The 27,892-nt window shown below is 49.2% G+C and overlaps 1 protein-coding gene across 5 annotated transcripts; it reads left to right on the top strand.

Annotated features, from left to right (window-relative positions):
• The first annotated feature begins 845 nt into the window (after nt 1-845).
• On the top strand, nt 846-27,838 carry Szrd1 (SUZ RNA binding domain containing 1). 5 transcript variants are annotated; one of them, XM_057785488.1, is made up of 5 exons: nt 846-915; nt 20,569-20,618; nt 22,189-22,443; nt 24,192-24,295; nt 24,980-27,838. In XM_057785488.1, the coding sequence occupies exons 1-4, from the start codon at nt 865-867 to the stop codon at nt 24,259-24,261; spliced, it is 426 nt and encodes a 141-aa protein (XP_057641471.1). In that variant the 5' UTR covers nt 846-864; the 3' UTR covers nt 24,262-24,295; nt 24,980-27,838. The 5 variants fall into 5 exon arrangements, with proteins under 5 accessions (XP_057641471.1, XP_057641470.1, XP_057641469.1 ...); XM_057785487.1 differs by lacking the exon at nt 24,192-24,295 and having other exon boundaries at nt 22,192-22,443; XM_057785486.1 differs by lacking the exon at nt 24,192-24,295 and having other exon boundaries at nt 24,980-27,837.
• The last annotated feature ends 54 nt before the right edge of the window (nt 27,839-27,892 follow it).

Below are 27,892 nucleotides of genomic sequence, written 5' to 3' on the forward strand. Positions count from 1 at the left end.
GCTCTTAACCGCTGAGCCATCTCTCCAGCCCTAGATATAATACAGTGTTTTATTTATTTGTTTGCTTGTTTTGTTTTTTCAAGATAGGATTTCTCTGTGTCACTCTGGTTGTCCTGGAACTCACTCAGTAGACCAGGCTGGACTCGAACTCACAGAGATCCACCTGCCTCTGTTTCCCAAATGCTGGGATTAAAGACGTGCCACACCACAGCCCGGCTAATCCAAAATTATCTTTTTTTTTTTTTTTTTTTTTTGGTTTTTCGAGACAGGGTTTCTCTGTGGTTTTGGAGCCTATCCTGGAACTAGCTCGAACTCACAGAGATCCGCCTGCCTCTGCCTCCCGAGTGCTGGGATTAAAGGCGTGCGCCACCACCGCCCGGCCCTCCAAAGTTATCTTTATAGGAGATATTTTAAATCCTTTGTTGAAGTACAGCAATGTTTTCAGAATGGTGTAGAACAAAACACATAACCTGTAGCTTACACAAATTTATAGACTAGCTCTTATTTTTTCCTTTGAGATTAAAATTTTGGAGGAAAAAAATGTTTTTTTCGATAATTGCCTGATCTTAGAGAAGGTAGTTCCAAAGTACACAGTTCTCGAACTCAAGCACTGCAGTTGAACTCTAATCCCGTAAACTAGCCGAAGGGTTGACCTCAAGAAAAATGGACGCTCTCGCCCTTCGCCGCCCTCTTCCACGATGGCGGACCAGGTTCGCCGAGGACTTGGCAGGCAGCCTCTTCCGGGCTGGGCGAGGGGGCGTGGTCCATTGAGGAAAGCCCTGCGTGCCTCCGCCCGCGACCGAGGCGCGCTGCAAGGCGCAGGCGCGGGGAGGGGTTGGGGGAGGAGGGAAAGCGGCGAGTAAGATGGAAGATGAGGAGGTCGCTGAGAGCTGGGAGGAGGCGGCAGACAGCGGGGTAAGGAGGAGCTGCCCCCCCGTGGCAGGGCCGGGCGGACCCGGCGTGAGGGAAGCCTCCGGGGAGCGGGTCTGGGGCGAGTTTTCCCCCAGGAAGGGTCCCATATACCGGGCCGGAGGAAGAAGAGAGGCTCCCGGTCCCGGAGCGCCGTGAAGGCCTCTTAAAGGGGCCGCATTCCATTTCTCCCTCTACCTTTGCGGGGTGCCTCTCGGTCCAGCGGTGTGCGCGTCGCTTAGGGCGCCCCACCCTCTACCTCGGGCCACTCTCTCTGGTACCCGCGCCCCAGGGACCATTTTAAAGTTCGTGTGCTCCGTCTGCTGAAGGAGGGGCTCGGGCGGCGTGCCTAACTCGGAGGAAGAGCGGGAGGAGGCCCCAGACAGCGGGGAGCAAGCAACCATGTGTCCTCTGGGACCACTAGGCGCTGAACCGAAATCCCCCGCTGCTCTCTGCCTTCCGCCTCGGTGGGCGAGCCTGGATTTTTTCTTTTTCTTTTTTTCTCTCAGTTTTACTCCGAGAGTCCGAGGCAGTTGGGTTTCCTGGGGATCTCAGCAGAGCTCCCCTAAACTCAGCTAGCATCCGGTCTTTCCCGACACCCACCCTAAAGATCTGCGTAATGGGGAGGATCTCGGAGTAGGTTCGCTTGGGTGGAGGGAAGGGAGGAAGGGTGTGATTTGTAAGATAGCCCCATGCCTGTGAGGAGAAGGGGAGATTACCGATCGGAATGATTGGGAGTTTTTGCTTGCCTCCAAAAGTTACAGGGGAAAAAAAATTAGCTCAAGTAGGAACTCGTTTACTAGGTTGGTGATGAATGTGGTAATTTCAGAGTTTGAGGTTTGACGGTAATCCTGGAGACGGAAACGTCTCTCTGGTGACCATGTGTCCGCGCCTGTGCCGTGCTGGGCTCCGGTGACATGCATCGCAAAAGCTTGTGTTTGAGGAGTCTTACACGCCGGGGTAGAAGCTGGGTCTGTCTGAGCCTGGCGCTTCGGATCAGTGCAGCAGCGGGTGTATCTTCACAGGAATGTTGAAATTTGGCTTCGAAGTTTTTTCCGCTGGTTCAGCATTTCTTGAAAGATTGGTGATGTTTCCCCACTTAACATAATCGAGTATTTGAAGGAGTGCTTGGTTCAGAGATTGTTTCGTGGTTTTAAGATACCCTTCCAGCTTAAATCAAGAAAGCTACGGGGTTTTTTTTTTTTGGCTGTAGCCCTGGCTGCCCTGGAACTCACCATATAGACCAGGCTGTCCTTGAATTCACAAAGGTCTGCCTGCTTCTGCCTCCCCGAGTGCTGAGATTAAAGACGTGTACCTCCACACCCAGCAAGTTAAAGGGTTTTATAGAGAGCAACAGGTGTCATTTGGGTTTTTACTCATTCCACAAATATTTTTGAGTGTGTGCTATATGTTAGGAAGTGTGCACAGTAGTGACTTGGCCAGAAGATGCTCAGTTTCCGGTAGAGGCATTTATGGACTGCTGCTAGGGGTGAGTCACCCAGACACCCTCATGTCACCCCTGCATTAAAAAACAAAAGAAAAAGAAAAACCTTGTTTGGTTTTTTTTTATTATTATTACATTTGTTTGTTTGTTTGAGACAGGGTTTCAAAACCCTGGTCTTTGCAGGTTTCATGTAGCCCTGGCTATTGTGAAACTTGCCCTGTAGACTATACTAACCTGGATCTCAGAGATCCATCCGCTTTGGCTTCCCAAGTGCTGTGATTAAAGGCATATGACATGATTATATGTATCTTTTTATTTAGTTTCGAAATAAATTGCCTGGAAGCTGCTCTGCTTTTCTAGACGGGAAATTGAGGTTTGGGGATTTGACTCCAAGACCAATTTTAAAACAGACTTCCTTTGCTACCATTTTGCTACCTTTTTTTTTACCTTGAAAAGACTTGAGTTGGTCTTTATCTGTTTCTTTTATTTATTTCTTTTTATTTTTCCATGTTCATCAGATCCCCTGGCTACATATATGCCGAACACAGACTCTTTTTTTTTTTTTTTTTTTTTTTTTTTTTTGGTTTTCGAGACAGGGTTTCTCTGGAACTTACTCTGTAGACCAGGCTGATCTGCCTGCCCTGCTCTGACTTCCCGAGAGGAGTGCTGGGATCCAGGTGTGCATCACTCCTAGCGTTCTTCTTTTTCAGTTGACAAAGTGAGCTGTACATGCTGTGCTCAGGAGTGTGTAGGTGCGGGAGGATGCCAGATGTCGACGGGTCCCCTGGCCATTGTGAGCCACTTGATGGGGAGTGCTGGGAGTGAAACTCCAGTCTTCTGCAAGAGCAGCAAGCACTCCCTAAGCCCTGGAGCGGCTCTCCAGCCACGGGCTTTCATTTTTAATGTTTGCTTTGTTTTTGAGACAGTGTCTTAGTTACTGTCCTTTCATTGTGAAGTGATATACCGTGAGGAAGGCAACTTTCCTAAAAGAAAGCATTAAAGTTTCAGAGGGTTCCTGACCATCATGGCAGGGGGCGTATGGCAGGCAGGCATGGTGCTGGACCTAAGAGCTTAATGTCCTGATCCTGAGGCACCTGCAGAGAACAGGACACTGACTCAAAGGCCATACCCCCTAATCCTTCCCAAACAGTTTCATAGACTGGGGCCAATTATTCAAACCTAGGACTCTAGGGGGCCATTTCATTCAAACCCCACATAAGGTTTCAGTGTGTAGCTCTGACTGTCTTGGAATCCACTGCCTAGATCTGGTTATCCTTAAACTCTCAAGAGATCCACCTGTCTCTGCCTCCCAAGTGCCAGGCTTCAGGTGTTTATTTGAACGTTTTTGTTTGTCTGCAAGCGTCAGCCTTTCACACTGTAGCTCAGGCTGGCTCTAAATGCAAAGGAATAGCCCCAACTCAGCCTTCTGTATTTCTAAAGGCTGGGATTACAGGCGTGGGCTACCCCACCTGGCCTCTGAAGTCAGTCATGAATTTGATTCCCTTAATGTGCACCTTTGGAGGAGAAGGCTGAGGAGGAGTGAAGCATGTCCACATCACCACATCCAGTCGACTCTCCATAGTTTTCAGATGCAGGCAGTTGCTGGCATAAAAATTCTTAGTTGCAGGTTACCTGGTCTCCCTACTGGTAATGAGTTTTGAATATGCCCAGTCTTCAAAAACGAAAAAAGCAAAACAAACAAGTAGAAGAAAACTTGGGTGGAAGTAGAGAGAAGATTATCAAATGTGGGGGGGGCTGGAGAGATGGCTCAGAGGTTAAGAGCACTGGCTGCTCTTGCAGAGGTCCTGAGTTTAATTCCTAGCAACCACATGGTGGCTCACAACCATCTGTAATGAGATCTGGTGCCCTCCTCTGGCGTGCGGGCACACATGGAGGCAGAATGTTGTATATATAATAAATAAATAAATCTTTAAAAAAATTATCAAATGGGAGTTGGCTGATTGTAAAATTGAATGACCAGACTCCATGGATCCAGAAGCGCCGTTATCCTTGGGATCGCTGCCTTCTAACTCTACGAAGTTGGGTCATGTCAGAATGTCTTTCCATGTCACAATCTGAAGTCATTTTTTTCCCTTCTTGAGTGTCTTTTCCCCAGTATAGAGTGGTCGTTCCACTGAGGAAGGGTCAGCCTGAATCGAATCGCCTTGGGTATTCTGTAAACAAGCTGCTGCTCGTCTGTGGGTGCTTCCTTCTGTGCAGTTGTTCCTTTGGGTGTTTCTTCAGAAGGATCACAGCCACACTCTAAAGACAGTTCAGAGAGTGTAACATGCCTTTCACCAAAGAAATGCTTCTTTAAAAACGTTCCCGGTGGGGAGGTGGAATGGAGAACCGAGTCACTGTTGGTTCAGACCCTGTTGATATAGGGAGTGCCCTGAGGATAACCGGGGCCTTTCCCACGCTAAGCACAGGCACTGCCCCTGCCGTATACCTTCTCCCCTGCTTCAAATTTTGAATTGAGTCCTCTATCTTCAGCAAAACTCAAATGGCAATGAGAGTGGTTTGTAATTGGAAGGCATCTTCCTGCTCCAGAAATTAGATCAGCAATTGTTCTTCTAGACAGTTTCTCTCCCTGACTGTCCTGAAACTCACTATGTAGATCAGGCTGACTTCGAACTCAAAAAGATCCACCTGCCTCTGCTGAGATTAAAGGCATGCACCATCATGCCCAGCTTTGTTTCTGATGTTTTAAAACTAGTTTATATACACCAGTTGTTTAAACAAAAGAAATCTATAAAACATGGCCAAACTAATCTGGTTGGTGATGAGCCCTTCAGCTAGAATAGGTGGGTGATAGATGAAGTTAGGTTTGTGGTTATAAAGTATTGTCAGCGTCTCATTTCCCTATGTCCCTAAGATTTCCTTTGTATTTTTTTTTTCTCAAATTAAGCAGCTAATGGGAAGAAAATGTATTTTTTTTCATACTTATTTATTATGGGGATTGGGCTTGTATGCAGAGGTCAGAAAACGACTTGCAGGAGTTGGTCCCCCTTCCACCATGTGGCTTCCCAGGGCTGAACTCAGGTATTGAGTGCCTTTACCACTGTACAGTCTTCTTTTTTAAAAGCAGGGTCTTTGTGGTGCCCTTAAACTTAAGGTCCTGCTGCCGCTAGGATTATAAATGTGCCTGCACTCAAGCTCTTCCACCCCTTTAATTGGCTGTACTAAGAGTGAAACCCAAGGCCTCGTGTGCTGGCAAAGGCTCTACTGCTGAGCTCAGTTCCAAGCCCAAGGAAATGTCTTGTGCAAGTTAAAGGATAACTAGGTCACTGGTCTTCCGGATTGAGAATTCAGATGTATGTTTACTTTACACCCGAGTGAGCCGGTCATCAGTGATGCTTGGTAGTGTGAAAGCCCATAAGAAAGTGTCCATGGAGGCTGGTTGGTGGTGGCACATGCCTCTAATCCCAGCATTGGGGAGGCAGAGACAGGTGCGTCTCTACAGAGTGAGTTCCAGGACAATCTCCAAAGCTACAGAGAAACCCTGTCTTTAAACACCCAAAAAGAACAACAACAAGAACAAAAAAGAAAAATACCCATCCATGAACATATCAGTGTGCATCAGGCACTATGGCCTTGTCCAGTGAGAGAACAACAACGCTTTGTAGAAGCACAAGTGGGGTGCAGAGAAGGTTTTGTGTGGGAGCTTATGCTGTCGTGGACTTTGAAAGACCAAGAGCCAGGAAGCTGGCATCGTGAGTTTGAGGCCAGCCTGGGTAACACAGGGAGATTGTCTCAGGAAAAAAGAGGAACAATAAATAAAAGAAGATTTGAAGGCTGAGCTGAGTGGAGCCGTCCTGTCTGTTCCCTGGGCAGGTGGTAGTGTGGCCAGTGCATACATGGATGAGGCCGTGTGGGGAGAGCTGGGAACACTGCAAGTATTTCCTCTGGCTGGAGGCACTAAGGTTGGCAGGGCTCAGTGGAAAAAGATGGAGCCAGAGAGGCTTGCAGGGGTGCTTTGAACTTGCTTCTGGGAGCTGCAACTTTGTCCGCAAAGCAGTGGAAACTTTTAAATAGTGCCTCCCTGCTCCCCTTCCTTTAGCAGAGGCAAGATGTAGGTGGATTTTCATTTAAGAAATTAAATCTTTACCTTTGGAGGAGTGGCCATATTCTGCAAGCGTGGCTGTTGTCATTTTTGAATGTGTGCAGTTGACTGTGGAGCGGGCACAAAACAACAGATGAGTTAGTTTGGAGCTCTCTGGTACCAGTTCCCTTCTGTTTATCTTTTCGGTAAAGCGGACACCCAGGTCTGCCAAGTCTGAAGGCTTCTCAGCAGTTCCTCGTCTGAGTCCTGGGACCTGCAGTGCTTGCTCTCAGAAGGGCTTTTCTTCAGATCTTTTGGTCAGTATAGTCATGATGGCTGTGAGGTGGTTGTCCCTCAACTCTGGAGAGAGATCTGCTTTCCCGGCCTCAGAGAAAGGAGGATAATGAGCTTTTCAGCAGTGACTTCCAGCCCTTTTCACTGGAACTGCACGAGGGGCCTGTTCTCAGCATGCTCTGGGCACTCAGGGAGCTGCCATGGTTGCAGTGGATCGCAGGCCTTGCCTTCTGCAGGAGAGAATCATGGTTCTCTAAAGTTGTTGGTGAAACCCTGCAAGAAAATATTGCTATTGTGGAGATGTAGTGACCCAGATGTGTTCTTGGGGCCAGACCTCTTAACGGTCCCTTCATCTCCTCTAGAGGACATTGGCCACCCTGAATGAACATCGGTCCCTCGCTGGGCCAGGTAGCTGGCCTCCACAATGTACAGTGTGTTTTCTTAATGTTTCCCTCACTTCCCTTTGTGGAAGGGTCTGTGAGACAGTAGAGTGAGCGCTCGCTAGGCCTTTGTGGTCACGGCACTGACCTCCGGCACTGACCTCCAAGGTGAGGTCAAAGAGCGGAAAGGGGAGGTGGGTTTCCACTCCTACGGAGTCCTGTTGAGGTTGTTAGCATTTGCTTGTCACCAGGTGGTTCATTGATAAAGTGCTTCAGCAAGCTCTGTTGTTGAGTTCTTAGAGACCCCTCCCCCACGTGGCCTTGACCTGCTTCTGTTACAGGGGTGCGCTTGAGTTGAACGCTTAAGAGCCCATTTTAACACCCAAAATGTGACTGCCAGAGAGGTACTGGCTGGTGGAAATCGTAAACAAAACACTCCTTCCTTTATTTTGTCTCACTGTGTAGCCCACATGGGCCCCTGCCTCGACTTCCCTTTCTTCATCTGGCTTGAGATAACTTGTTGGCCAGGTGAAAGACTATAAATACTTTTTGTTCAGGATTATTGGGCTTGATTGCCTTCACCTTGGGTCCTGGTTGCTCTCCTCTCCTGGAGTCCCTTCTTTGTGTGTCTCATGATCCATTTGTGTTCTCTTCTGCCTGCTGAGTGTCACTGATTGATTCAGGCTAGACTGATAGGAGCACCCTTGGGTGTTCAAATAAAATTGGAGGTGGTGTCATAGTAGCTTGATTAGTCCTCCAAAGCCTGCCCACTTGGGAGTTTTCTTGGGAGAAGTGGCAAGGTGTCTTCATGAGGAAGAATGGTTGCTTCCCTGCTTCTTCCGCTTGTGGCCTCAGAAGCCGAGGGCTTCATGCCAGGTCTGGTTCTGGGGCAGCTGCTTCCTGCCTTTCTCTCAGCTTCACTGGTTTGTAAAACCTGATTGCTGGATTTGACCCAGGGCCCGTGAAGGCTGGGGTGAGAGCTGTGCTCCCGGTGGGTGTTACAGTCACTGCCCTCCAGCTCCTGGCAGCACAGCCTGAGGACTCCCAGGTCCTAAGCCTGCCCAGGGGTCTCTCTGGCTTGCGGTCTCTGAGGACTAATACTCTGTTTATTCTCTATAAGTCTTGTTGCTCAGTGCTGTGTGAAAACCAAACTGATAAAACAATTAAAATAAATAAATAAAGCCTCACAGAGCGGAGTGCTGTAGACTCTGCCCTGCTTTATTTGCCCTGCACGAATCCCTTCCGCACTGAGACTGATGAAGTGTCCAGAGTCAGACACTCCATTGTGGCAGGCTGCGGCTTTCACTTTCTGAGGCCCTCTCTGCGGAGTCCTTTTAAATTCCTGGGTCTGGGTTCTGCTGAAGAACTGTTGTTTCCTTTTGTAGCCTGCCTGCCTGATCATGAAGTCATCCTGCCCTTCTTGGGAAACCTGGACTCGTTTGAACCTGGCCTGCCTGGGTATAAAAACTGGTTGATTCCATCACCAGTTGTGTGTCATTTGTCAAGTCGCCACTTGAGGGTGCACAAGGCTGGTTACACTCCATGGTCGTGGCAGGGGTTGGAGATGGTGACCTGGGAAGGTGCTGCATTAGAGGATACAGATCCTACTATCCCACCAAGGGCTACATACACACAAGTCCACATACTCAGTGGAGGGTACAAGTCTCACTCTTGCCTAGCCCGTGTTCTGCCTCTGAACTGTTCCCCAGCCAACCTTAGCTCCAGTTTGAATGTGTGTAATCACCTCCTTGGACACTGATAAGCCCAGCTGAGATCCTGGCTTTAGTCATGCTGGAACTGTGGTTGTGACATAACTCTCAGAATTGATTCTTTTCCATCTGTAGAGTTGGGACAGGTCTAAAATTGCTTCATCAGGACTATTAACAATTGTGTTAGACTCTTGGGCCAAGTGTGGTGCATGAAGCATCTGCTCTCAGAGCTCTGCTGGGTGAGACGGCTGGCAGGTGCTTTATAAATACTCAGCAGGGGCACAGAGAGTAGTGATGCCTGGGCAGAGTGCAGTGTAAACCTGGGGTTGAGAGGCCAAAGGTGAGAGAACTGTGAGGTGTCTGCACCTGGAACTTGAGTTTTGGGAGGCGGGGGCAGGAGTGCTCTCAGTTCCAGGGTCAGGTGGGTATCTTAAGTTTGAGGCCTTGGTCTACATAGTGAGTTCCAGCCAAGGCTATGTAGAAAGACCCTGTCTCAAAAAATAAAAACCAAACGCAAAAATACCAGAACAGAGTAAAAAATAATACTTCAGTGCACAAATAGCTATGCAAACCTACCAGGGCATTTCAGGAGGGAACACTGAGTGCGTGGGCCTTGGGGATGGATTGGAATTGTTTTTGCCTGCTGAACAGTGGAGGCCAGTCTGGTGGCTAGATGGGGAGGGAAGGTGGCCCGTGAAGTTGGAGTCGCTGGGAACCAGGTTTAGTGGAAATAGTAGATGATATTGCTGTACAGTAGGAAACCATGGTCGGTTTTAAGTCTCGCTCTGGCTGCTTTGGGGAATACAGATGGAATGGACAAGAACCAGGAGATGTTGGTGATTTGGACTGTCATTGGGAAGAAAGTTTAGTATGTATTTTGAAAACAGAACTGATCCTGAACTGTTTAAGTGGCCTGTAAACAGGAATTAGCATCTTTGGCCTGAGCTGCTGAGATGGGAGGTGAAGCAGGCTGGGGTGGTCCCACAGTCATGGGTTGTTACTTCTTAAAGTCTGAGTCGATCTGACACTAAATATATATCAGTGTTCGTAAAACTGTGAACCTACACAAGGTTTGGACAGTATAGTCAAGTGCGGTGGTACATGTCTGTAATCCCAGCACTTGGGAGGCCGAGGCAGAGGCAGAGGATTACTGTGAGTTTGACATAGGGCCTACCTACAAGCAAGGCCCTATCTCCAAGGAAACCGACCCAGGGCCAATGGAATGGCTCAGTGAGTTGAGGCACTTTCTGCCACACCTTGCAAATTGAGTTTGATCCCCAGGACACACATGGTAGAAGGTGAAAACCTCCACCTTCCAAGTGTGTAAGATAAATAAGCATAGAAAGAAAGGGAGGCTGGAGAGATGGCTTAGTAGTTGAAGCGCTGGCTGTTCTTCCAGAGGAGCTGGAACCCAACACCCACATGGCAGCTCACAACTGTCTATTATTCCAATTCCAAGGGATCTGAAGCCTTCATACCAATCACTTAAAGTTAAATAAGTTATTTAAAATAAAAGAAAAGAAAGGCTGAAATAGAAACTGGCCTGTAATCCACACCTGGGAGGCAGATGCAGGTGGATCTCTGAGTTCGAGGCCAGCCTGGTCTATATAGTTCCAAGACAGCCAAAGCTACATAGTGAGACCTGTCTTGAAACAAACAAACAATAAATAAAAGAAACCAACCCTTTGTACTGAGACTGTCTTATTCTGATCATAAAACCATGTCCAGCCGGGCGATGGTGGCGCACGCCTTTAATCCCAGCACTCGGGAGGCAGAGGCAGGCGGATCTCTGTGAGTTCGAGACCAGCCTGGTCTACAGAGCTAGTTCCAGGACAGGCTCCAAAGCCACAGAGAAACCCTGTCTCGAAAAACCAAAAAAAAAAAAAAAAACCATGTCCAATGGTGCCACGTGAGCCACAAAGTGCTTCCTTCCTTCTTCTTTCAGTATTTTGAGATAGAGTCTCTATTATATACCTTTAGCTGTCCTGGAACCAAGTAGACCAGGTTATCATTAAACTCACAGGAATGCACCTGCCTCTGCTTCCTGAGTGCTGGAATTAAAGGTGTGTGTTATTTTACCTGGCGTGTTTAATTTTATTTTAAGATAGGCTCATCATATAGCCCTGGCTGGCCTAAATCTTACAGAGCTCCATCTACCACAACCAAGCTAATGTTTTAAATTTTACTCAGTGTATCAGAGTGGTATTATTCCATCATGCACTCCATATTAAAGATTTTTAAATACGGAGCTAGAGCGATGGCCCAGTGGTTAAGAACTCTTGTTGCTTTTGCATAGGACCTGGGTTCTATTCCCAGCATCTATGTGGTGCCTTACAACACCCTGTAACTCCAGTTCCAGGGGATCTGATGCTGTCTCCTGGCCTCCACAGTCAGCAAGCACACAGATGGTAGAGCATACATACTCACACATAAAATACAATAAATAAAATTAATTTTTTAATCATTAAAAGATTATAACTGCTATTTTGCACTCTAAAGTGAGAGGGAACTCTGGTGTACTCTTGGCACTTGCAGCTTGAGATGCACGACTAGAGCTAGTGTGGGGGTAAAGGGTGTCCCGAGGGCTCTCCAGGGTCTCTCAGTGCAGACACCCTGAGCGCTGAGTGCTTGGAGGGAAGGAGGTTTTGGGGAACCTTTCCCTGACAGGTAATACCACCCTGTCCAGAGGCGCCACCCTTTGGGAAGCGTCTTCTTTTCTTTCTTTGCTGCTATTAATCTTTTCATCCTCCTTTCCCCTGCCTCCCCCTCCCCTTGCTTTTATCTGTTCGACGCTTCCTGAATTGTACAGCAGTATGGCTTGCTCTCCGTGCTCTGGTCTTGCACAATACTGCTCACACAGCACACAGCTTCTGTGGCCTGCTCACCTCTGGCCCCCAGGCTGAGGACATCTATCAAACCATGCTCTCCAACTCTCTCCCCTCATTTGAGAAAGAGAAGCAGAATGGACACGAAGACCCCGACTGACAAAGCCTAGGCTTCCTCAGAGGGAGTCAGAGCCAGATCCTGTGCCCTGTGGTAACCCACTTAATTAAAGTGGAATGTTTTCCCTCACTGTGGGAGTAACAAAGGGAGGGGTGTTTCGTGGGAAGTGGAACGGAAAACAGGCTTACCCAAATCTGTACTGTAAGTGCCCATGGCCTCAGCCTCTCAGAGAACATTTCTCTCAACCCCTCAAGTTTTTGACTTTTTGTTGTGAACTTTTTTTTGGTTTTTCGAGACAGGGTTTCTCTGTGGTTTTAGAGCCTGTCCTGGAACTAGCTTTTGTAGACCAGGCTGGTCTCGAACTCACAGAGATCCACCTGCCTCTGCCTCCCGAGTGCTGGGATTAAAGGCGTGCGCCACCACGGCCCGGCTTGTTGTGAACTTTAACTTAGCCTGTACATAGTTGGATTTTTTTTCAGGTTTGCTCTTATAATTTTTTTTAAAAAAATATTTATTTATTTATTATGTATACAATATTCTTTCTGTGTGTATGCCTGAAGGCCAGAAGAGGGCACCATACCTCATTACAGATGGTTGTGAGCCACCATGTGGTTGCTGGGAATTGAACTCAAGACCTTTGGAAGAGCAGGCAATGCTCTTAACCGCTGAGCCATCTCTCCAGCCCCTTTTTATAATTTTTTAAAGGCATGAAAAGCACATATAGTAGTGTTTATAATAATTTAGACTATCTTGGACATTTGCTTAATTTTTTTTTTTTTTTTTTTTTTTGGTTTTTTGAGACAGAGTTTCTCTGTGGCTTCGGAGCCTGTCCTGGAACTAGCTCTTGTAGACCAGGCTGGTCTCGAACTCACAGTGATTCACCTGCCTCTGCCTCCCAAGTGCTGGGATTAAAGGCGTGCGCCACCACCGCCCGGCTTAATTTTTGAACCTGAATTTTGGGTGCTTCCCCAAGGATGGGGGCGGGTGGTGGTTCCAGTAGTAGAATGAGCAGGGACAGCTAGCCCAGTCAGTTCGAGCCAGTGTCTCTGCTCCTGGCCGACATATAAAACTGCAGGACTAAAGCACAGGCACAAAAATGGGCTCTGTGGGCTGCACATCTGGACTAGAGATGGCCCTTTAAAGGTGCAGGACCTTCTGACTGTTCTGTTGTAGAGCAGATTTGCTGTTACAGAATGGTTCTCCTTATGAAGTTTTTAGAACAGTCTTACCTGTAGCCCATGCTGGCCTCAGTTTCAAAGTAATCCTCCTGCCTTAGGCTCTTAAAAGCTGGGAAAACAGCTCTGAGACACCATACTTGTCTTACCTTCTGAATTCCTTTGCTTTGTCCCTAAGTGGAATTGAGACCTTCAGGAAGAACTAGGATCCTGCCCAGGTTTATGGGAACCATGAGGCACCTTAGCCAGGACCACAACTCTACTGGGTCATGACACTGGCCACTCTGAACCAAGGACATGGCTACCAATGTCTGTTGTGGGCCCAGAAGTAGCTATATAGACCAGACTGGCACACAGAGGTCTGCCTCCCTTGCCTCTATTTCTCCAGTGCTGGGATTAAAGGTGTGCCAGGTGACACCGGGCTGGCCGGGCCAGCCCTGTGATGTCTTCTTTGCATTTCTCCTGACACATATGCTTGTACTGGTCCTGGTCAATTTGGAGACTTGCCTGCTGTCCACCCAGCTCTGGAACATACTCACTTTCAGGAAACTCACGGTCAGTGGTCATTCCTTGAGTGTGAGAGAAAAGCCAGAAACTGACAAAGATGGGTAGAAGTTACCTGGGGAAAGTTACTGACTGCATTGCCAATAAAAGGGGGCATTTTCTAATCTAGAGCCAAAACCTCATTGAAAGCAGCTTGCTCCTCTTAAGGGTTAGGTTGGTTGGTTGCAGTAGTCACCAGAGAAGTCATGTTAGCTGCTGTGGTGGGATGGAGGGCTCACCATCTCCTCCTGTGGCTGGATACTGTGCAGAGGTGGGGAGCTGGCAGCAGCAGTTTAAGCCCCAGAAAGGACAAGTCACTCCCTCCCACTCTTGCAGAGTTCCTGGGGAGTATTTGGACATGTTCTGTGGGCATGGCTGGTTTAACTCCGTCCCTCAGGGCTTCGCTACCCCTGAATGAACTGATGAAACATTTCCTGAGCTTTCCTGTCAAGACAGGACAGCTGCAATAGTACTGTCTGCTGCTCTTCGCACAGAGACCCCAAATAGCCCAGCTTCTGTCCTCTGCCCTTCCTCCTTCCTCTGGCCTTCTCACCTTACTGAGTTCTGTCTCATCCACCTTTTAATGTGGTGGTGGGTTGGTTTTTTTTGTTTGTTTGTTTTGTTTTGTTTTTTTCGAGACAGGGTTTTGCTGTAGCTTTGGAGCCTGTCCTGGGACTAGGTCTTGTAGCCCAGATTGGCCTCGAACTCACAGAGATCCGCCTGCCTCTGTTTCCCAAGTGGAAAAACCCGGCTGGCTTTTGGTTTTTTAAAGATTTTGTCTGCATGTATGTCTGTATACCAGAAGAAAGCATTGGATCCCATGGGATTACAGTTATAGATGGTTCTGAGCTGTCATGTGGGTGCTGGGAATTGAATCTATGACCTCTGAAGAGCAGTCAGTGCTCTTAACCTCTGAGCTATCTCTCCAGCCCCATTTTTTTTTCTTTTTTACGTGACAGGGTTTCTTCTGTATAGCTCTCGCTGTCCTGGAACTTGCTCTGTAGACCAGGCTGGCCTTGAACTCACAGAGATCCTCCTGCCTCTGCCTCCCAAGTGCTGAGATTGAAGGTGTGTGCTACCACCACCCAGTTCCAGCCCCATTTTTGAAAGATTTATTTTATTATTTGTATGCATATATTTGTGTCCGAGTATGTACACATGCAAGCAGGGGCCTACCAAGGCCAAAAGAGAGCTTCAGATCCCCTGGAGCTAGAGTTACAGACAGTGAGCCACCTGGTGTGGGTGCTAGAGCTCTGGTCTCCACAAGAGCAGCAAGCACTTTTAACTACCAAGCAAGCAGTTTCTCCAGCCTGCTGTCAATTTTTTGCAATTCAGTCTTGCCATGGAGCCCAGACTGGCTGGGAACTTGTGGCAATATATTCTCATTCTCCCAAGTGCTGGAATTACAGGTATACGCGTGCCATCATGTCTGGCCAACATCTTTGTGTGTGTGTGTGTGTGTGTGTGTGTGTGTGTGTGTGTGGTATAAGTCTGGTGACTAACCTGTGCATGTAAATTTGGAGGTCAAGCTGGGAAGTGGTGATGCACACATTTAATCCCAGCACTCAGGAGGCAGAGGCAGGCCGATCTCTGAGTTCAAGGACAGCCTGGTCTACAAAGTGATTTGCAGGACAGCCAAGGCTACACAGAGAGACCCTGTCTCGGGGTGGGGGTGTTGGAAGCTAGAGGTTGACTTTATCAATCTCCGCCTCATTCATACATTCGTGTGTGTGTGTGGGTGTGCACGCGCGCGCGTGACAGGGTCACTCATTAATCTTAGCTCACCATTTCAGCTAGGCTAGCTAACCAGCAAGCGCCATCAAGCTCCTAGGACCTGATCACCGCCACCCACAGGACTGGGGTATAGGCTTGTATGGTGTGCCCAGCTTTTACTTGGGTGCTAGGGATCAGAACTCAGGTCCTCAATTTACCCATTGAGCCATCTCTCCAGCTCATTGTTTTTGTTTTATTTTTTATTTTCTGGTTTAGTGCCTCACTCTGTAGCCCAGGTTGACTTGGAGCTCACTATGTGATCTAGACTGATGTCTAACTTATGGTGAACCTCCAGCCTCAGCCTTTCAAGTGCTAGTGTCTCAGGCATAAGCCACCATCCCTGGCTCTATCCACCTCTGAATGTCATAGGAACAAACTTTCTGGTGTAATTGGCCTTGCCTTTCACACATACCCCTGCCCCTTTTGTCTTCCCTGTTCCCACACAGGTTATAACAGTTTTGTAAAAGTAGGCTGGGACTGGGGAGGCAGTTCAGCGGGTAAAGGCTCACTGCTGCGATGCCTGACCCACATGGTAGAAGGAGAGAACCAGCTCCTGAAAGATAGCCTCTGCCTTTCAGACATGCACCATGACAAGTACATTCACACCGTCAATGTTAAACTTTAAAAATCTATTTATTGAGACAGAGTCTTACTGTATAACCAGCCTTGGGTTCCTGGAACTAAAAGTGTATGCCGACTTGCCAAGTTTATTGTGTGTGTGTGTGTGTGTGTGTGTGTGTGTGTGTGTGTGTGTGTGTGTAGGTATTTTGTCTGTGTATGTGTTTGTACAAATGTGTGCAAGACCAGAAGAAAGCGTTAGAGTTCCTGGTACTGTAGATACAGACAGTTGAGACCTGTTGTATGGGTGCTGGGCTTCGAACCTGGGCACTCAGGAAGAGCAATCAGTGTTCTAACAGCAGAATCATCGTTTCTTCAGCCTCTCTTCTGGCTTCTGCATGCAGTATACATAGATACATGCAGGCAAAACATGTAAAAGTTTTTTTTTTTTCAAATAAGAAAGTAGTCTATTTAAGGCCCTTCCTTGCTCTTCCCCTCCTCCAGAATGAGCTCTTCCCCATCATACCCCTGCTTTCCACCACAGCTTCCTGCCAGAGGCTCTGCAGTCCACACACCGAGGGGAAGGGCATCAACAGCAGTGAAGCTGTACTTTCCTTCCCGTGGGTTCACTAGGAGCTGCTGGTGTCTGTGTTCACTCACCTGGGGGTGTAGACACTCCTTTACCTGCCAAAACACCACCCTTCCTCCCATGGTCCCTCTTTTTCTGGCTTTGGGATTCTTCAGACCAAGAATAGCCTGCCTGTGTTATTGTCATTTTCGTTTTTCTTTTGAGACCAGGTTGCTCTGTGTAAGCTGGAGTCCTTCTGGATTCATTCTGCCTTATGAAGTCTTTTGCTTTATCTGTAAGTGAAGTTGGGACCCCTAAGGAAGAGCCAGAATTCCACCCTGCCTTAGTCCCTTGCTCTGGGATCACAGGCACGGTATCATTTACCATGTCCAGTGTTCACATGGTATAGCCCAGTGGAGCTGGGCGGGTTTAGAAGCTGATCTTTTACATGGAGTTGGAGCCACTTAGGAGAGGCACATTACACCCAGAGAATACTCAGCTGCCCATGGAGTATTTATGTCCCCCTTTGCCCCGTGTCTACTCAGAACAAAGTCATGGCTTCAGTGTTTATTGTCCTAGCCATGGGATTCGGTAACACCATCAAGACTCTGGGCATCTTTGTAAAAAAAATAAAAATAATAATGGTAATTTGATCCTTATTTGAGACCGGAATCTCCAAGCTGATGCTTCCCTGTATGACACAGCAGTGTAGGCCTGTGTGGTTCCTGGAGGAGATTTCTATTTTCCTTGGAGTCTGTCCTGTGAGAGGGTGTAACTGGACTCAGTTTCTCAGAACAAGCCTGGGAGCAAATGCCCAGAGCCGTGTACCTGGTGCTGGCGGAGAAGTCTCCCTCTGCTCACTGTCTGAGCACTCTGCCAGTGGCCAGCTCCGCTCCACCAGAGTTGCTTGGCTTTGGGTCTCTTTCTGTGTCTGATGGGAGACCTTCCTCAGCTTTTGTAAAGCGACCCTCCCTGCAGGATGGCTGGCATGGCAGTTGTAGTTTTTGCAGTGCCAGTGGTGTGCCTTGGGAAGGTGACAGGATCAAATCTTAAGGTTTTCCCAGTAGTTCATCTCAGTGTCGGGTGTTACTTTCAAGAAACAGTAAAACAGCGTGCCACATTTATTTGCTGGGCGTGACTGGCTGGGGACAGAGGCGTATTTATTCAGGTGGGTCTTCATGAAGGGCTTCTTTCTGCCCTGTACCATGTGCAGGTCCTGGGAAGATGGTTATTCCGGTAGCCCTAGAGAAGGAAGCACAGAGTCAGTGGATCAGGGCAGCTCTCCTCTGTCTGTCCTCTTACCTTTGTGGGCATAGGAAAGTGAGAATCCACACAATGAATCGATGAATCGTTTCCCCTGTAAAAATCAAGACTTGGAAACTTCTGAAAATAGCACAAAACACACCCTGTCTTGTCAGCCAAACCTTGGCAGTGGCCTGTCCCTGTCTTTAGCTGGGGCCAATGTTATATTTGTTTTTTAAGATTTATTTACTGTGGCCGGGCGGTGGTGGCGCACGCCTTTAATCCCAGCACTCGGGAGGCAGAGGCAGGCGGATCTTTGTGAGTTCGAGACCAGTCTGGTCTACAAGAGCTAGTTCCAGGACAGGCTCCAAAACCACAGAGAAACCCTGTCTCGAAAAAACAAAAAAAACAACAAAAAAAACAACAACAACAACAAAAAAAAGATTTATTTACTGTGAATACAGTGTTCTGCCTGAATGGATCCCACCAGAAGAGGGCACCATATCTACCATATCTCATTATAGATGGTTGTGAGCCACCATGTGGTTGCTGGGAATTGAACTCATGACCTCTGGAAGGACAGCCAGTGCTCTTAACCTCTGAACTATCTCTCCAGCCCTAGAGCCAATGATTTAGAGGCCTTTTGCCCCAGGTATGTCCCTTTATATATAAAACTTAGCTCCTTCCTTGACTGGAGCAGGTGCTGGGTTTAAATTCTGTTTTCAAAGTGTTTGAATTTCACAGATGCGAAAACTCTATTAGTTGGAGAAGCTGGAATCAGCAGTGGGGAACTTAATAGAGGGCTTGGGACTGGAGAGATGACTCAGAGTTCAAATCCCAGCACTCGAATTAGGCAGCTCACATACACTCAGACACACCTGCACGCTCACAAATAAAGAGGTTGCATCCCAGCACTTGGGAGGCAGAGGCAGGCGGATCTCTGTGAGTTCGAGACCAGCCTGGTCTACAAGAGCTAGTTCCAGGACAGGCTCCAAAACCACAGAGAAACCCTGTCTCGAAAAACCAAAAAAAAAAAAACACCAAAAAAAAAAAAAAAACAAATAAAGAGGTTGCTGTGTAAGACATCGCATTTGCTCTTGAAATGGCACTGCATTAGGGTAAATTCCTAGAATTAATACCGTTTTAGCGGGAGCTGTGCTTGGTAGAGAATCTGGGTATCTGTCAAGAACATTCTGCGTCTTTTCTGTGCATTGACTGTATTTCAGCTGTATTCTGGCCTTTCCAGGTGCCCCAGAGAATTTATGGTGCCTCCCAAGCACAGTATATTGTGTTGCCAAAAATGAGTGATAGTGTTTGTACTTGAATCTAGCTTCTGATAGTAGAATTTTGTATTGTTTGTAAGAGATACAAATTAGGAAAGATGAAAAGAACTTTTTAGAAAACACCATTAAAGAAAGTTGGCTTGATTATAGGACTCAGCCAGTGGATTGAGCACCAGAGTCACTTCAAGACTAACAGCTGTTCTGTTTGCTAAATAATGATTCTCCTCATAGACAATAGTTAGGTAAATCACTGATAGAACTGGCCAACTTGAACTGCCTCCTTCCTTGTAGAACACAGCAGGTCCCCACCTGTAGCTGTGGTTTGGAATGTGGCCTTTGAACTCCTTATCCTCTGCCCCACACCCTCAGCCTCTATACTTCCTTAGTGCTGGGTTTGTGGGTGAGTGCCGAGACACTGGTGTCTTAGAAACAGGGTCTCCAGCCTGGGCACCATTGACTTTGGAAGCTGTTCCTCACCTGAAGGCTGCCCTGTATTGCAGGACACTTAGCAGTACCACAGTCTCTACCCAGTAGCAGCCCCCACCTCACCCACCTGCCGTAGTTACAACCAGAAATGTCTTGACCTTGCCAGATGCCTCTTAGGCAGAATCACCTGTGGCTGAGAGCCCTCTCCAGCAAATACTGCTGAGCACACAGCTCCTTCCCTCCAGGAACTGGTCCTGAGACACAGAGCCTGCCTCACCTGCAGGCACCTGGAACCCCTGCTGCTCAGTACAGAGGGCCCCCGCAGGAACTGGTCCTGAGACACAGAGCCTGCCTCACCTGCAGGCACCTGGAACCCCTGCTGCTCAGTACAGAGGGCCCCCGCAGGAACTGGTCCTGAGACACAGAGCCTGCCTCACCTGCAGGCACCTGGAACCCCTGCTGCTCAGTACAGAGGGCCCCCGGGCTGAGGTCCTAAAAGTGTGGGGTAATGGTCTCTGCTCATCCTTTGTCTGCAGTGCTGGCTTTGTAGTAATTAGGTTCTGTGAAAAGTCTCCCTCTGATTCCCCCTCAGATTCCCTGGGTCCACTTTGGGGACAAACAGCAGGATTATCTCCTATCCCCTTTCCCTCAGTGCTGGCCACAGATTGCTTGTGTCAGTACAAACTCGATTTTGAGCTGGTTGACACTGTGGCTGTGAAGGGCTGTAAAAGGGAAGTCAACCCCAGGAGTAGGTGCTCAGTGTACCACCAGGAATCAGAAGACTGCAAGGGAGAGGAGGCGCCTGGGTTGTGCAGGCTGAATGGGGCGTACAGGGGCTGAGGATGCTGCAGGCAAGTGGGGCAGCTCATTGGGTTCTGAGGACTGATAGTGCAGTCCTGTTCTAGTGCAAAAGAGGAACAGGAGATTAGAGGTAGGGGAGAGGCAGAATTCAGATGTGGTCCTTGAGCAGTTGAGTGGGGACAAGACTTGGCTAGGTAGGTGTGGAGTGACTCCTGAAGGACAGTCCAGGAGAGAGGGGCTGGAGGCTATGCAGAGAACCCAGCCTAATGGTGAGATCCAGAACTGTTGTGTGGTCATGGGGCTAAGGGGAGATGGATCTGCAGAGGGAACCTGGTCCCCAAACCTCAGGTCTAGTAGGAGGACACAGCCATGTCCCTGGCTAGAGAGAGGACATTACCCTTAGCTTGGAAAAATAGAGACTTAAGGTTTTATTTGAGAGAGATTTTTTTCCACTTTTATATACATTTTTTTCCTCTAGGAAATAGACAGACGGTTGGAAAAAAAACTGAAGATCACACAAAAGGAGAGGTAAGGCTGATGTCTGGCGTGAAGGCTCATACTCTCTGCCACTGGAGAGCTGGGCAGGCAGTGTTCACCAGCAGGCTGATAACTTTAGAAGGTTAGGCTCCTGGGCACTAGCTCTTCAATCCCAGTAGGAGACCAGGACCCTGGATTGAGGCTTTGGGGTGAGGCTAGGTGGGCTCTGTGTGAGGTCATCTCATTGACAGCGGCAAGGTGACAAGTTTCAAGGTTTGGGTTTAGCTGTGACTGCCCCGGTGACTCTGAGGTGGGGTGAGTTGTTTTTCCCTCTGGACATCGGTATCTTCTGTAATGAAGAGTTTGGACAAACGGCTTCTCTGTGGCCTTTGGCGTGCAGTTTAGGCTGTTATGAGGGTGTCTTGGAAGGGAAGATTCTTGGAAATTCTTGCGAGACCTTTAATAATTGCTCTCTCACATCCATCCGTGCAGCATGGAAAATGGGTTTCAGAGTGGGTACTGGGCTTAGGTAACAGAGACAAGCAACAGAGTAGAACCAGCTACGTCATTCCCCCAGGGGATTCTGGGAGGCCCCTGCCCCACACTGGCTTTCCAGACTCCCTGCTGTTGTGATGAGACTGCTGGCTCCTTTCCTTTTCCCAGGAGCTGCTTCCTATGGTCACTGTTCCATGCTGCTCCCACCCCTCCAGGACCTTTCCACTCAACTCAGAGCATGTAGCTTCTACCCTTCTTGACAACCCAGGCTCTGGCGAAGGTCTCAGTGGTTGTGACAGGTCTGGGGTGGCCTGGTGGCTGGTGTGTTAATCTTGCCTTGCTCCAGTTCTCATCTGTGGCATCTGTTTCCTCCCTCCCTGTGTTGTTGACCTCTTTGTGTTTGGGGAATTTCACCTCTGCTTGTGGCCACCTGGCATTGATGTGCACATCCACTAACCTTGGACAATGCTTTTCTTTTGAGCATTTGCCAAGCACTGTTTCTAGGACCGGCCTTCGCCCTAGCCCCGCCGCTGCCCATCAGAACAGAGAGCCCTAGTAACGGAGATTTCTCTGCTCAAAGGCTCTTGTGTGGAGGTGACTTGCTTGTCTGGTGCAGCCTGTCTCTGAGAGGCACAGGTCACTGGCCAGAAGGCAGAGAGAGTTTGATAAATGTCTTGCTTGTTGCCAGATAGGGTGGCATAGCAGGTGCCTATATATTGTCTTATTTTGAGCACATGCTGTAGGAGACCTGGACAGAGGGGCTCCCAGCTCACTAGCCTCTCATTCTTTGGTCTGTGTAGGGAAGCTGGGGTTTTCATAAAAGTTGTTGAATTTTGGGTATGGAGTGTTTGGTGTCAAGGGCCAAACGGTGCTTGCTGGGCCTGCTGTGCGCATGGAGAGGAAGTCCTAGGACACAAGGTGGTGAACTGGCCCTGCAGAGTTAGATCTGTGGAGCAGGTTCTGTGCCCTGCAGAGCTAGTGGCAAGGTGACGCTTGAGGAGTGGGAGTGCAATCGTGGTCCTGGGCCGTGACTAGTTAGAAGGAGGACAGTGGTGAGGAGGGTGTGGGCTTGGATGGGCCTTCTGGTCCTTGTGGGGTTTGTGAAGTTATGTTTGCTCTTTGTCAGCAGGAAATCCAAATCTCCTCCCAAAGTGCCCATTGTGATTCAAGACGATAGCCTTCCCACGGGGCCCCCTCCACAGATCCGCATCCTCAAGAGGCCCACCAGCAACGGTGTGCTCAGCAGCCCCAACTCCACCAGCAGGCCAGCCCTTCCTGTCAAGTCCCTAGCGCAGCGGGAGGCAGAGTACGCAGAGGCCAGGAGACGGATCTTGGGCAGTGCCAGCCCTGAGGAGGAGCAGGAGAAACCCATCCTTGACAGGTGAGTGTGGCTGCCAGCAGTGGCAGGGCAATGGGAGGAACAGGTAGAATGTACCCCACACCAACCTGCAGAGTACCTTTATGTGGGTTCTGGGAATCCAACTGAGGTCCTCAGCTTGAGAGGCAAGTATTGTACTAGCGAAGCTCTCTTCAGCCTAGGGGTACTGTAGGGTGTTAAGTGTGGTTGGCTGATGGGCCGCCTCCACAGCTACAGGTGCCAGGAAGCAGGCTGCACTGGGAGCAGAGGATGGGCTTTGACTTGGGCTTTGTCAGCCGCACTCTTTACAGCTACTTCACCTGACGTCTGGTCTGAGAAGTAGGGCAATGGTCATACCTGTCTTGCCAGCCAGCCATTGGGTACATACTTACCAGTGAGCAGATGGCCATTAAGGTGCCAAGTTCTGCCCAGGACCCCAGAAAAGTCCAGTATTGAGGTGCTGGGTCTCCAGCAGACCCATGTGAGTTTTTGCTAAAATTTTAATATTTCACTTATGTCTTTTTATTATTATTTTAGATTTGTATTATGTGTGTTTCTTTCTGATAACATAACATTTGTTAAAAATGCCTTTGGAACTGGGTGGTGGTGGTGCTTAATCCCAGCACTGGAGAGGCAGAGGCTGGAGGATCTTTATGAGTTTGAGGCCAAGCTGGTCTACAGAGTGAGTTCCAGATCAGCCAAAGCTAGAGAGAAACTCTGTCTCAAAAAAAGAGGAAATCAAAAAAACCAAACACCTGCCTTATGAGGCTGAAGACACGGCTTAGTCAGTCTTAGAGTGCTTGCCACACAAGCATTGGGGACCTGAGTTTGGATCCCCAGTACCTACATGAAAGCTGGACACAGGCTGCTGAGGTGGCTCAGCAGGTAAGGGCACAGGGTGCCAAGCCTGGCTGCCTGAGTCCAGTTTCTAGAACCCTCCCACCACCTGCTGGGTGTTCTCTGACCTCCGTACTCAGGCTTTGGGGTGCACGTGGACACCCGTGTACATGCACGCGGTTCAAAATTGTTTTTAAAAAGGAAATTGAAGGTTGAGGAAAATACCAGATGTCACAGAAGTGCACACGGGGACACACAAAAGCCTGTTTTTGAGAAAGGGTCTCCTGTAGCTGAGGCTAGCCTCAGACTCACTACTGTATAAAGGATAACCTTGCATGCTGGTCCTTCTTTCTCTACCTCCATACTGCTGGGATTCCAGGCATGTACCACCTCACTTGGTTTACATAGAACTGGAATCAAGCTAGGACTGCATGCATACAGCTAGGCAAGCACTCTGCTAAGACACAGGTCCAGCCCATACTTTTTGTATGTCTCTTTTGAGACAGTTTTTCCTTGTAGCCTAGGCTGACCTGTCTCAACCTCCCCGGAGGTAGGGGTACAAACACACCACACCAGACTGTTCTTTCTTTTTTCCCCAGTGTTGGGGACTGCATGGTTGGCCTCAAAGCCGGTTAGGCAGGCAGCCTGCCTCTGAGCCTGGCCCTAGTCCTCTTCCCTGAGGCTGTCTTTGGCTTGCTATTCTGGACTTGGACAGTTGATTGAGTTCCTTGTCTATTCCTGTTTGGTGATGTTTTGGTTGCTTTTTGGCTTTTTGAAACCAGGTTCTCACACATGCTAGCGGAGAATTCAGTGTAGCCCAGCCAGCATTGCACTCTGGGTGGTCCTCTGGCCTCCCTAGCACCGTTACAGGCGTGTGTCACCATGTCCAGTGCTGTTTGTCTTGAAGGAACCTCCGTTCTGTTTTCTCCTCTTAGTCTGCACCTGTCTGGAGTGGGAAAAGTCCATTTCCTTCTGTCTTCTCTAGTACTAGGAGTCAGCAGCTAGCCTCGTGGTTTGGAGGGAAGCAGGAGGCAGACAGGTGGGTGCCAGTTCACTCCTGAGTGCACAGCTAGGGGCCCAACGCTGGAGCAGTCTGTTAGCTCTGTGGGAGATGTGCTGCCATAGCCACTCCTCCCTCCATGGGATCGGGTGCACACACTCCCTCCGCTCACAAATGAGAAGGGGGCAGTGCTGTAACTGCTAGGAGTTAACACAGACCATGGACCATTACCTCCTTCCCACAGGAGCTGCCAAAGTGGAAAATGTCCCTAGTCTGCTTGCCAAAGTAGCAGCCTTGGCATCTCCAGTTGGCTGCTAACCCCAACCTCTGCCATGGGTTGATTTTTTAAGGTTCAGGGACTTCAGGCTGGGAGGGGGCTCAGTTGGCATTAGTGCCGTAAGACAAGCATGAGGACCCCAGCCTGAATCCCCAGCACCCACATAAAAGCCAGGCAGAGCTACAAGTGGGTGGGGCAGAGGGGTGTGAAGGGGTTAAAAGGATCCCTGGAGCTCATTGACCAGCCAACCTCGTCAGTGAGTTCCAGGTTCAGTGACTTGAAGAATAAGATAGAGAGCAAGGGAGGAGGACACCTGACAGACAATATTTGGCCAGACATAAACACTTGTGCATACATGTCCCCACACTCAACAAACGACCCACATAAAACAATTATTTGAGCATTTTTTATATCCTCAAGGCCTTCTTCCTCTTATCTTCTTTTAGGCCAACCAGGATCTCCCAACCCGAAGACAGCAGGCAGCCCAGTAATGTGATCAGACAGCCTTTGGGTCCTGATGGGTCACAAGGCTTCAAACAGCGCAGATAAATGCAGGCAAGAAAGGATGCCGCTGCTGCCACCATCGCCTCCTGGATTGTCTGCCATGGGTCGTACTGCCGTGGCAGACCTCTGGACTTGAGCAGAGGGAACGACCTGACTTACTTGCACTGTGATCCCCCTTGCTCCGCCCACTGTGACCTTGAACCCCATGCACTGTGACCTCTGCCTCCCCCCTTCCCACTGTGATTGGCGTGTTGACAAGGGCTGTCCTAAGTCAATAGAAAGGGAAAGGGTGGGGATTAGGGGAGGATTGGGGGAACCTACCAAGGACTCAGAGTAGAGGGTCAGACAGTGCCACTTGGCCACTTGGGGTAAAGCCAGTGCCAGCAATAACAGTTTATCATGCTCATTAATTTGGGATTTCAAAAGACAAATGAAAACTCCCCCACCCACCCCAAGTGCATGTCGCCATCACTTAAAAGGAAGTTCCATTGAAAATATCCTTTCCTTTTTTTTTCTTCCTATTTTTGTTTGTTTATACAAATATCTGATTTGCAAGAAAAAGTGCATGGAAGGGGTTTTAGCAGTTTAATGAATTTTTAATTGAGAAGGGTAGTTTGGTAGTCACTTGAGGATGTTTCTAGGAAATTTGCTAGAAACATTAACCAATAGGATTTTGGTGAGCTTAGCTTCTGTATTCCTACTGCCGCCCAGAAAAGGCGGGGCTCTGGAGCCCCCAGTAGATGAGCACTGTGCCTATATTGCCTTCCTCCAGCTAAATCCCAGCTAAGTTACCTAGAGACAGCTCAGAGAGCCTGGGGGAGGCGCCAGCCCCACCTCTAGTATTGTGGAACATGGGGAAAGTGACAGACTTCCCCTTCCCATACCCCTCAGGGTGGCTCCCTACCAGCCAGGCTTGCTGTGTCTAGAGGCAGACAGGACAGGGAGTGTTGGGGAGGAGACGCACTCTGGGCTCAGAATCAGGCAGTGGTGGCACTTGTCCAGTGCTTGCTGTCAGCACAAGCCCAGGGGAGCCTAACTCAGAACTCCAGGCCGTCCCTTCCAGCAAGACTGGAGAGCTTAAGGATATGTGGCGTGCCACATCTGTGATGGCCCTGGCTCAGAAACTGGTACGTTTCCCCAGTGAAACGAGTACCACAGGAGTGGAAGGGTTGGGGAAAGAGAACCTACATTGCAGAGGCAGATAGATGGTTGACAGGCCTCTCAGAGGCCTCGACTGCCCTTTCCCTTAGCAGAATGAGGCTGGTATGAAGGCCATTTCTGTCCCCAAGCCTGGAGATTTGCTTTGGCTCCTGATAGGGAGAGGCTTGAGAGGGCAGCTGTGTCCACTGGGTGCTCTCAGGCTTCACAGTCTTTCCTGTGCCCTTCGCCTTATCCCTCAGCCAGCCTGACGGCCTCCCCTCTCCTGGCCAGCACACAGGTTTGGGAGTGGGTGGCGTGGGGTGGGATTAGGGCAGCTATGGTGGTTAAAGTGATGAGCTGAGTTTTGCAGGATCCTACCACCTTTGGGTCTCCTGGCTTATGCCCCTTATGCCCACAACATCCCCCCCTTGGGAAGAGTCTCTTCCGTAGCATGGCCATAGACCTGCCTGAAACCAGGGGCCTTCTGCAAGCCAGCTGGAGCAGAGCCTCAGGAGGAGAGCTGGCCACCCCCTTAAATGCAAGTAGGGAGTTGGCTTCTAGCTCATAGACTAGGGCCCACCCACAGGGACTAGTGGTTTCTGGTTGGAGGACAGACTGTCCTTTCTTTGGAGAAGGGTGCAGAAACCCTGCTTGCCCCACCCCCTCTAGTAGGAGCTAAGGGCAGCTGGTGTCTGCATATTGAGAGCTTGTAGGAGTGGCTCTCCCATCTCACTCTGGCCAAAGAAGGCCCTGCCCATAGCGTACTTGTGCCTGCCCACCAGCAGTCTTGCATTTGACCTCCTAGATGGAGAGGTGGCTGGCACAAGGAGAGAAAGAAGGAAAGAAAGGAAGAAAGGAAAACAGATGTGTTGGGGGAGGTGGGAGGGCATGGGAAACCGTTTGGATTGTGTGTGTGTGTTTGTGGGTTTATTTTTTCACTGTGTGTGTGTGATTTATTAGTTTTTTTTCATTTTTTTGTTTTTTGTTTTCATTTTTTGTAGTTGTCTATAACTCCATAAGTGCTTTTCTTCTTTTTCTTCCTTTCTGTCTCTAAGTAAGTTGCAGGCTTTGGCTTGGAAATCCCCAGGGGGGTGAGGGGCAGGAACCTGAGGCTGCTGCCCCTCTGGCTTCATGGTACTGTCCCTTCCCCCAGCTCTTCCTGGACCCCACGAGCCAGGCCTCAGCCCTTCCAGCTAACCGCTTCCCATGAGCCACTACTCTGATGTCAGCCTATAACCAAAGGAGCTGGGGGTCCAGGTCTGGTGACCAGCCCTTCTCAGTCCCCTCAATCAGGGTGCTCCCCACCTGCAGGCAGGAGGCAACACCCTATCTGCTGCCATCAGCCCCTTCCAGAGCCCACCTGTCCCGCCCAGCCCTGTCCTGCCCTGCCATACCCTGCTCTGCCCCATCTTGGGGTGCTCTGCTCAGGGATGGGCCGGCAGGGCTGTATCCAGTCTCCCTGGTAAGCAGAGACTCAAGAAAACCTCTGGGGTCCTGCTTCTGGTCATATGACCCCAGGGGGGACCCTTGGGCATCTGTACAGAAGGGACTGGGAGGGAGGGCCACACCCTGCAGTCTCGCTCTGCTGGTGTAGCAGGCAGCTCCCCACCCTAACCCCCACCGCGGGCTCCTGAGTCGGCAGATTAAGCATTTTATAAATTGTATTTTAAATACATGTTTTAAACTTGTCAGACATTTGTCCTCTTTTCTGGCTT

The sequence above is a fragment of the Chionomys nivalis genome, chromosome 11 (genome assembly GCF_950005125.1).
Source record: "Chionomys nivalis chromosome 11, mChiNiv1.1, whole genome shotgun sequence".
NCBI lineage: Eukaryota > Metazoa > Chordata > Mammalia > Rodentia > Cricetidae > Chionomys > Chionomys nivalis.

Excerpts from the sequence above, each read along its gene's own strand:
- Szrd1 (XM_057785486.1), top strand. The coding sequence starts at position 865 with ATGGAAGATGAGGAGGTCGCTGAGAGCTGGGAGGAGGCGGCAGACAGC. Across the intron at positions 916-20,568 it reads AGGAGGCGGCAGACAGCGGG|GAAATAGACAGACGGTTGGA; the intron begins GTAAGGAGGAGC and ends TTTTTCCTCTAG. Across the intron at positions 22,444-24,979 it reads GAGAAACCCATCCTTGACAG|GCCAACCAGGATCTCCCAAC; the intron begins GTGAGTGTGGCT and ends ATCTTCTTTTAG.